The sequence below is a fragment of the Vombatus ursinus genome, unplaced genomic scaffold (assembly GCF_900497805.2).
Source record: "Vombatus ursinus unplaced genomic scaffold, bare-nosed wombat genome assembly UNPS02014772.1, whole genome shotgun sequence".
NCBI classification, from domain to species: domain Eukaryota; kingdom Metazoa; phylum Chordata; class Mammalia; order Diprotodontia; family Vombatidae; genus Vombatus; species Vombatus ursinus.
This window is the reverse complement of record NW_020954550.1, coordinates 37,088,034-37,096,835: the sequence shown is the minus strand read 5'-3', so window position 1 is coordinate 37,096,835 and position 8,802 is coordinate 37,088,034. Positions and strand designations below refer to the sequence as shown.

The window sequence follows — 8,802 nt, the reverse complement described above, 5'->3', positions numbered from 1 at the left end:
CTCCAGGGCCAGTGCTCTATCCACTGCACCACCTAGCTGTCCCTCCCTTTTGTAGTTTTAATGCCAATACTGGAGTAGTGTGCCATTTCCTTCTCTTGCTCATTTGACAGATGAGGAAACTGAGGCAATCAGGGTTAAGTAACTTGCCCAGGGTCACACATCTAGTAAGTGTTTGAGACCAGGTTTGAACTTAGGTCTTCCTGACTCCAGGCCTGGCACTCTATCCACTGTGCCACCTAGCTGCCCAATTAATAACAATATTATATATTGTAATATATATCATATATATCATATGTATATGAATAGCTCATGTTTACACAGCAATTTAAGGCTTGCAAGATACCTTTTTTCCTTAGAACAACCCTGTGAGATAGTCAGTGCAAGTAGGTATTACACCCATTTTATAGATGAAGAAAAGAAGGGTCACAGATTAGTTAAATGACTTACTTATGACCTCATATGAATGTTGTGTGGGAACTGTGTTCAAACTCTAGCTTCTGAATCCAAATCTATCACTCTTTTCACTACATGCGACTTCCTTGCATAATAGTTCACATTTATAAATCTATTTAAGGTTTGCAAAGTATTTTCATCAGAATGACCTTGTCAAGTAAGTAACATGACTAGTAGTAGCCCTTCAACAGATAAGGAAACCGAGGCTCAGAGATGGTGAATGTTGTGCCCATGTTCACACAGCTACTAAACTTTGGTGCTGGGACTAACCCATATATACCTAACTCCAAGTCATATATGTATTCCATTATTGTGCTGTCTGATAAACATTAAGATACTACTCTGCCCACTGAGGCTGTAGTTGGCATAGGCTGCCGTTATTTTATCCAGACAGAACTGGAAATAAACTCTATTTCATCCATGCAACAGCTGGTAAACAGTTGTCTTGCATTTTGCTCTTTTTCCTCCCAATCTTTGCTGATGTTATATTGTTATACTCTGTGGGTAAAAAGGCTGTTATGCCTTTCTTATGCGTATTGCTGTGGAAATGGGATTTAAAGGTAACTGTGATAAGTAGGTAGCACTATTCACTTCAATGTTACAGTAAGTTAGAGGTTCTTGTAAATGATTAGCGAATGTGCATCAACTAGGAGGCAAGCTAACATTTCGAATCAACAGCTCTAATGCTTTTAAAAATAGGCTCACAACATAGCTATTTTTGGCCTGTGTTTTCTTAATAGGCCCTTTAATTTCAAGGTGTTAACAACATTACCTCTTTCATTCTCTGATAAATCACTTTTCCATTCTTAATTTATCTGTCTATGTTTATCTACGGCACCCTATAAACAATGTAGCTCACTCCTCTTTCCTGGGGCTCTAGGAAGGAAGATGCTTATGCTGCTGTAATTAGGCCCATAACATGCGGGTCACATTCCATAAGCTGTTTCCTAGCCTTAAGGCCTCTTGGTCTAGGCTGACTATTATTCTCCACCTCCTGCCATCTGGTCAGAGTATTCTGGCTGCCTCTGTTACGATTATGATCAAAGTATGTTTCACAGGAATAGCCTGGAAGGTAGGCTATGCCTAAACAGAGAATAACTTTGGGAAAAGAGAAGGAAGAATTCATCAGGTCAGTTCCTTGGATGGGAATTTTAATTACCCCCTAAAATTTATATTTCTATCCTGTTACCTCAAAAAGAAAGGAATCATTAGGTCAGCTCATTGAATGAGAGCTTTTTATCATTATCCTCTAGAGCCTCAGTCTCCTCCCCGTTATTCATGCATTACAGTGTTGATATACATTAATTCATTCAATAAGAACATGGCTAAAGGGTTTTGAATGAAACACATTTTACTTAATCAAATCACTTTTTACAAAACACTAGGGAAGTCTGCTATTTATAAGATCTCTGCAGAATATCTTTTGTTAAACTAAAGATTCCTTTTGAAATGTGAGTAATCATCTAATTTATTTGTTATTAGAGGCAACATGTAAGTATAATGGATAGAGGGCCAGTGTTGGAGTGAAATAGACTTTTGTTCAAACTGTGACACATACTGACTTTGGACAAGTTGAGTAACCTTAGAGACTAAAGGCCTTTCCTTTTCTAACACTTTATGGTACAAACATGCTTTAGAATAGTGGAAGAAGTTCTCCATGTGGATGAAATCACAGGTCAGAACCTCAAACTCAAATGTTGTTATAAAATTAAAATTTGAGTTTTCTCAAAGGGGTCCAGGGTATGGGGATGGAGTAGCATGCCTATATCAGAAATAAATCTAGGAAGAAGGACATAGTCATATCACATCCCAGATAACTATAAACTTCAGATCCCCAAAGCAAATTTTTCAAAGCTGTAGATGTCTTCTAGTCCAGTGGGCACAGAGGCCCTATCAGGTAAGCTGGGGGTGGAGGTGGGGAACAGAGGGTGGACACCTCCTTTAAGAAGCACTTCAGAGGTTGCTTCGGCAATAATTTTATCTAAGATTGAAATGGAGATTCTTTTTGTCGAGATTTGACACTGCCTAGCTGTGTGCCCTCTCCAAAAAGACATCTTGTCTCTGGCTGAGTTTAAGTGAAATTAGGACCTTTCCTTTTGGAGAGGATAGCCTAAAATGGTAAATTGTATGGCAGATGAGGTACTTCTCCATGATGAACCTCAATCAGTTAGCACACATTTATTAAAACAAAAATGAAATGGTACCTGCCCTCAAGGGGCTTACATTCTAAGCAGTAATTTCCCCCAACTAAAAAGCCAGGCTGGAGAAGCAATCATATATACATATATATATATATATTTGCCACAGACTCTTTTGGCTAATGAAGTGTATAGACCCTTTCTCAGAATAACATTGTAAAATAATTGGAAAAAATGCTAAATTTCAGTTAGAGGTTAGTGAAAACAAGAAAAAAATTCTCATCCAAGTTCACAGACCTCTTGAAATCTGTCTACTTTCTGCTACTTTTTATCAGCAGGCACTTTAAAAATAATCCGGTAACCCTGAACTTCCTCGAGATCATGGGATTTAGAGCTGCTTGGAACTTTAGAACTCCTCTAAGTCACAGGATCATAGATTTAGAGATGGAAAGGACAAGCCCAAAAGCCATCTAGTCCAAATTTCTCACTTCACATATGAGGACACCAAGGCCCTGAGGAGTGAAGGAATTTGCCCCCAAACCACACAGGTAGTACATAGCAGACGCTGGGTTTGAACTTGGGTCTTGTAATTCCAAATCCAGGGCTCTTTTCATATTACAAAGAAATGCCACATATATACACCCCTGTACTCACACCCCTTTCCCTGCTTACCTCCTCATTTTACAGCAGAGAAAACTGAGGCCCAGAAAAGTGATGAAATTTGTTCCAAAGTGGCAGAGCTGGGGTTCAAACCCAAGGCATCTGATACTAAAATCAGAATGTCCCTTTCCCTGGACCTCGCTACTTCAGTATTCTTCTCTGTGGAAAAAGCTCACCCTCCTATCTTCCCTTATCAGTCCTCCCCTGGTCCCACAAGGGCTAAGAGAAGCACATCTCTACCCCTGGGAGCCCAGTTTATTTATTTATTTTTTCTTAAGCTTTTATGGTTATGCGTATGATTAGTAGGTCTGAAAGGGTGGCTATGAATTGGGGAACGTTTCTTACAGTCACTTCTCACAGCATAAGGAGCCAGTCGGCTGGGGGAGTACTCTTCTTCTGGCCCTCCGGGATGCTTCTTACCAGCAGGCAGCGGGAAGGCGGACACAGTGTGGAGCAGTACCAGGCAGACAGCCACAATATCCCATAACTTCATCTTAGATTCCCGTCCAGCGGCGGCTCCTGGGGGGTGGGGGGTGAGATAGGGTCAGGAGACAGAGAGAAAGGGAGATAGGTCAACTTTCCAGTGGTGTGGAAAGCCAGAGTCCCCTGTCCCTCTCATTGCAAAGCCAGCTCCCCCCTCCCAACTTTCACAATCATGCCAGTTGATGCACCTTCAAACCCCCAGGTGACTGCTTCCTTAAAGAAACTCCCTCACATATTATTATTACTGTTCCCTTTGGGAGCAAACTTTCTAGTTCGGAATCTTTTCCATTACAACTTGGTAATATGGAATGCTGGGGCTTGAACTAAAGGAGAGGGCTAGGGCTTCCGTCCCTAGCTACCCTTTCTGTTTCCCTAGATGACACCGTCCAACCCTCGGGCAATGAGCTGAGTCCCTAACCCCTGCTAGCCGCACCCGTTGCTGGCAGGAGTGCCTTCCTCCTCTCATGTTTTGCTGGGGCCCCGGGCAGCCAGCGCAGATCTCTTTTCAAGTCCAGCGTCCCCCTTTTCTCCGGCTCGACCCCACCTCTGGGGTGGGGGAGCCTTGGAGCTGGGTAGTCGCTCCTGCCCTGCCCCACATCTGCTGCACAGGCTTCAGACTCGGAATCCAAGCTCCTTGCTCACCCCACCCCATCCTCCAATTCAGCTTTAACACCTTCCATTCCCCCCCTCCCCCGAAAGGCAGCTTGGAGAAACCAACCTTCCCAGAGAAACTCCCTCCCTCAATGGGGAGCCCCGCCGTGGAAACCGCTCTTTCTCCCCATCGCGGGGCTCACCCACGCTAATAGGTGCAAGAACTAGAATAAAATTTCTTCCAAGGGTTTCCTGATCCATCACTTGCAATAAGTGGCTACAGCTGGTTTCGCTTCATGCACTTGCATCTTTGTCTATTGGCGGCTCGTTTTTTTTTTCTTTTCTTTTTCTTTCACTAACCCAGCACGAAAGGGAAAAAATAAAACCAAAAACAAAACAACAAACTTTTATTGGGGACAGGAAAGGAAAGTTAGTAGGCATCTGGCATCTTTAATACTGTTTAAATGTGAGGCAGCGATGGCACTTGTCTTAACATCTGATCAGCAACAGCACTCTTGAAATCTCCCCCCGCCCCATTAGTTCCCCCACCTCTACCGGGACTTTCTCCCCACGTCCTCTCCCTCCAGGGAGACCAGACCAAGGGAAGTCTCCCGAGCTCTCTCACATCCAGCCCCAGCCAAGTCTCTCAAGGCACAAAGCATTGCAATTTGCTCACAGCTCCAGGGGAGGGATCGCCCGGGATGCGCGGCAGGGAGCAAACAGAAAAAGATGTGCTCGCGGCGCCTCCGGGGCGTTGCTCGCTCTCGGAAGTGGAGCTGGGCACTGGGAGGCCTGGACTGGCGCTTCATGTCGGGCTCTGGCTCCAGTTTGGGGCGGGGTGGGGGTTTAGGGCAGGAGGAGCGTGATACAATAAACACGAGGCTCCCTCAGCCAGGGGGCACCATTTGGACTTTTCACACTCCCTCCTCCCCACACCCCCAAAAGGAAAAAAATAATAATAAAGGCATAGGCAAGGCGGAAAGAAAAATGTGCCGTCCAACTTCTGTTACTCGCAAAACTTTACTTTTCACTTGTGCGCCTCTCCTCCCGAACCGCGAAAACTTGGGCTGCATTGAAGGAAGGGAAAAACACGTGTGTGTGTGTGTGTGTGTGTGTGTGTGTGTGTATGTATGTGTGTTTTCGAGTTCCAGGAGCCAGACAACCCTATGCACCAACTCAATCAAGATCTTTACAAGACACCCACTGACCCCAGCTTTCCAAAGTCACTCTCCCTTCCCAACCCTGCTGGTTTTTGGTGACGAACTCCGCAGCTGAAACTCCACGTGGTTAATGTCACAGCTCTGCCCTTCTTTTCTATTAAATAAAACATACCCGTCGGAAAAGGACAAGTTTGCCCCCGCCCTCTCCCACTGGAATGGGAAAAGAAAAGGGATGGAGCCACGGTGAAGAGGTGCGGGAAGAATTTTCATCAAGAAGTCGGTGGGTTGCTTTGGGCCAGTGTTATCTAGACAACATCTTTCCTGCCCCCTCCCCTTCTGGTTCCCAGGCACTCCAGACTTTCCTCTTGCCTCCTCACCCACAGCCCCACTGCCAGTCCAGGCCCAACTAGAGAAGCGTTTAATTGGGCAGCCACCTCCCACGGTGCCCGCTGCCCGCCCTGGAGCTAGCTCGGCGGAGATGGATGCGTTTTCCATTCTCCTGGCATTTGTTTGCTCGCTAAGCAGCTGTTTGGCCGCACTAGCAAGGAGGAAAAAGAAACTCTGAGAGACCCGCAGCTCCGACCTCCCAATACAGCCCGGGCTTGTTTGCTGGGCAGCGGCGGAGGTGGGAGAGGTTGCGGTGGGCGACCCCCGGAGGAGGGGGGAGCAAGGTCGTGGTTCCAACGCCTTCTACTCCAAAAAAAATTACACCACCTAACCCATGCAAACGGGGGTGGGGGGGGAGATTAGGGAGCAGGACTTTTGGAAGCGTAAAGGGCCTTCTCAGTTCCTCCCTCCAGCCTACAAGCTTGTATCCTCCAAAAAGCTCGCGGGCACGAGGTTAATGCACCGTTCAAAATCCAGGTGCCCGCCCGCATTCCCCTCCCACCCACCAAAAGGAAGAGAAGGAGCCAGCAGATTTCCCTTCCGTATTAAAAGGGCTTTCCCCTGTTTTCCCCCTGCTGTGGGCGGATGGGAGATTTCAAAAATTGGACGTGGAGTTTCTCAATTAGGAGTGTGGCGAAGCTGGCAAAGGAGGAAAATGGAAAACTCTACGCCCCGCCAAAAAGGAGGCTCCCCATCCCTGGTTGTCTTCCCGCTCTCCGCCCGGCTCTTTCCTGTCCCCGAAACAGGCCCCCTGGGCTGGGGAAAGCGCATTCTTCTCTCCCGAGAAAGCCCTCACAGAAGGCTCTTTGAGCTAGAAGCTTATTCAGTTCTCATATCTGCTCTGGGGAGGAACCTAATGCAGGCTACTCATACGCAAACTGCCTGACGTGCAAAAAGTAGACCCAGCTTTGTCTGGATGTGATTCTCAAGCGCTTAGGTCTGTTTTTCTATTTAGCCCCCCCCGGGTTTTGTCACTCTCTCCTTTTCTTCCTCTTCTCTCTACTTTTCTTTCTTCATTCTCTTAAGGTTTGTTTGCCCCCAAACAAACGTGCTTCTTGCTTCTTTTCCCATTTCTTTTCAGAGCAGTCTGCTTAACTGCAAACCAAGAATAACAGCGTCTTGCATTTGCATAGGAGCCTTAAGGCATTCGCCAGAGTGTTTTCATATAGATACAGCTTTTCTTTCCTTTTTTTTTTTAAACAATCCTCACAAAGAAAGTAAGTGACAGAGTCAGAGTTGTAAATTATTAGTGCAATAAAGGAACGTTAGAGATTAAGCAGCCCCAAAACCCCCTCGTCTTCTGGATAAGGGCTCAGAGTAATTGATCCTGGACAAGTCACTTAACCTCAGCAGTAAAACTAGGATAATAGTAACACCTCCTTCGAAGGGTTGTTGGTGAAAATCCAATGTGATAACATGTAAAGTGTTTTCCAAAGCTAAAAGAATATAGCGTTGTAACATAGTGCTTAATGCTGATGATGATAACAATATAACAATATCAACTGAGGATCAGAGACAACAGAGAGGTCAACAGTGGCAGAACTGGGACAAGAAACGAGATTTCCTGATCTGGTGTTTTTGGCTAAGTAGAGAAAAGAACTACCTTATAGACAGGAAGGTAAATGCCCTAGTGGCACTCAACAACTAAATATGAGGTACACAGCATAGTACAGATCCTAGAGAGGAATCAAAGCAGTAGTGTTGGAAAGAGGGCCACTACAATACAAGTCCTCTTTCCTCCCTACCAAGTGTTTGAATAACTTTTCCTCATTTTGGACACTAGGGGGCACTAAAAACCACCACAGTAAGTCCACCTTACTACATAGCTGGGAAGTTTGGTCATTTGTCATCTTAAGTGTAACAGAAGGGGGGAGGGAATTGCTCACCTTAAAATATTATGGAGTTATCCTTAGAACTATTTGATATTCCTACCTAACACTATCCTTGTTCTTCATTCTCTTCCCCAGTCTCTCTCCCCTCTAACCTGGACTAATTTTTTGACCACTTTTCTTTGGAAATTGAAATCTGTCCTCACTCTTCCCCTCAGAAAACCTAGTCAATGAAATAGTTTCACACCTAGATGAACACCTCGACCACCAGAACCCCTTCCTCATTCTTAATTCTGAAGTCTGAGAAAGTTCTATTTGGGCTTCAGTTTCAAGATTGACACAAGAAATAAAAAAGTGGGATATGGGATTTGAGAAAAAGATAGATATGTCAGCTTTAAACCAATCTCTGGGGAAGAGGACTGGAAAGAAGCAAAGAAAATATTCATATATAAAACTTTAACCTGGTCAATGGGCCTTTAAGTAGTACACTTTGGGAAGTGTTATGTGGGGAAGTAAGGAGGAGGAGATGAAGAAAGAAGTAGCTAACTGCTATGTACTAGGTGATCTAGGGCAAGTCACTTAACATTTCTGGCCTCTGAGGTGACTTCTAACCCTAAACTTACAATCCTGTGAACCTTTTGCTTTAAACTATGAATTTCCATCCAGTGAATATTTCACTATGCTCTTAAGAGCTGAGCAAGTTGGTTTTCATCTCATGCTTTTGGGGGTCACCAGTTTAGTTTCCTGCTGGGTTTTGGTTGTACTGTCCCAGGAGACAGGGTGTACAGTGTCCGTGAAAAATGTGGAAGAAAACAGAAAGTCCAAAGCAGGTTAGAGTAGTGATGTGTTAAGGGACTACAAGTCTGTCCTGTATTGGATAGGTTGGTGGGAGTTCTGCGTTCCCACAGAGATTGTTTAGTCTCACTCTGCAGTTTTCCCTCACATGACCCTTATTACAGTGCCAGCCTTAACCTCTGCCCGCAGAAAGTGGAGGCACAACTGATCAGGTCCTAGGCATGGTGGCTGAAGTTGGGAATATTTAGCTAGGACCTAAGCATCTACTATTTTGTGGGACTTGCTAGTCACATCAAAATGATACCA

General features: G+C 45.0%; 1 protein-coding gene across 2 annotated transcripts in view; it reads right to left on the bottom strand.

Moving 5' to 3' along the window:
* Positions 1-8,802, bottom strand: part of GDNF (glial cell derived neurotrophic factor) — a 35,566-nt gene that overhangs the window by 25,170 nt on the left and 1,594 nt on the right. Inside the window, exons 1-2 of one of the 2 annotated variants that reach the window (XM_027863595.1) lie at positions 4,875-4,913; positions 3,597-3,770 (exon numbers count right to left, since the gene is read on the bottom strand). In XM_027863595.1, coding sequence (XP_027719396.1) covers positions 3,597-3,744 — 148 coding nt within the window. In that variant the 5' untranslated portion in view covers positions 3,745-3,770; positions 4,875-4,913. Of the gene's footprint in view, positions 1-3,596; positions 3,771-4,874; positions 4,914-8,802 lie in introns of those variants that run through there. The other variant, XM_027863594.1, reaches the window with a different exon arrangement.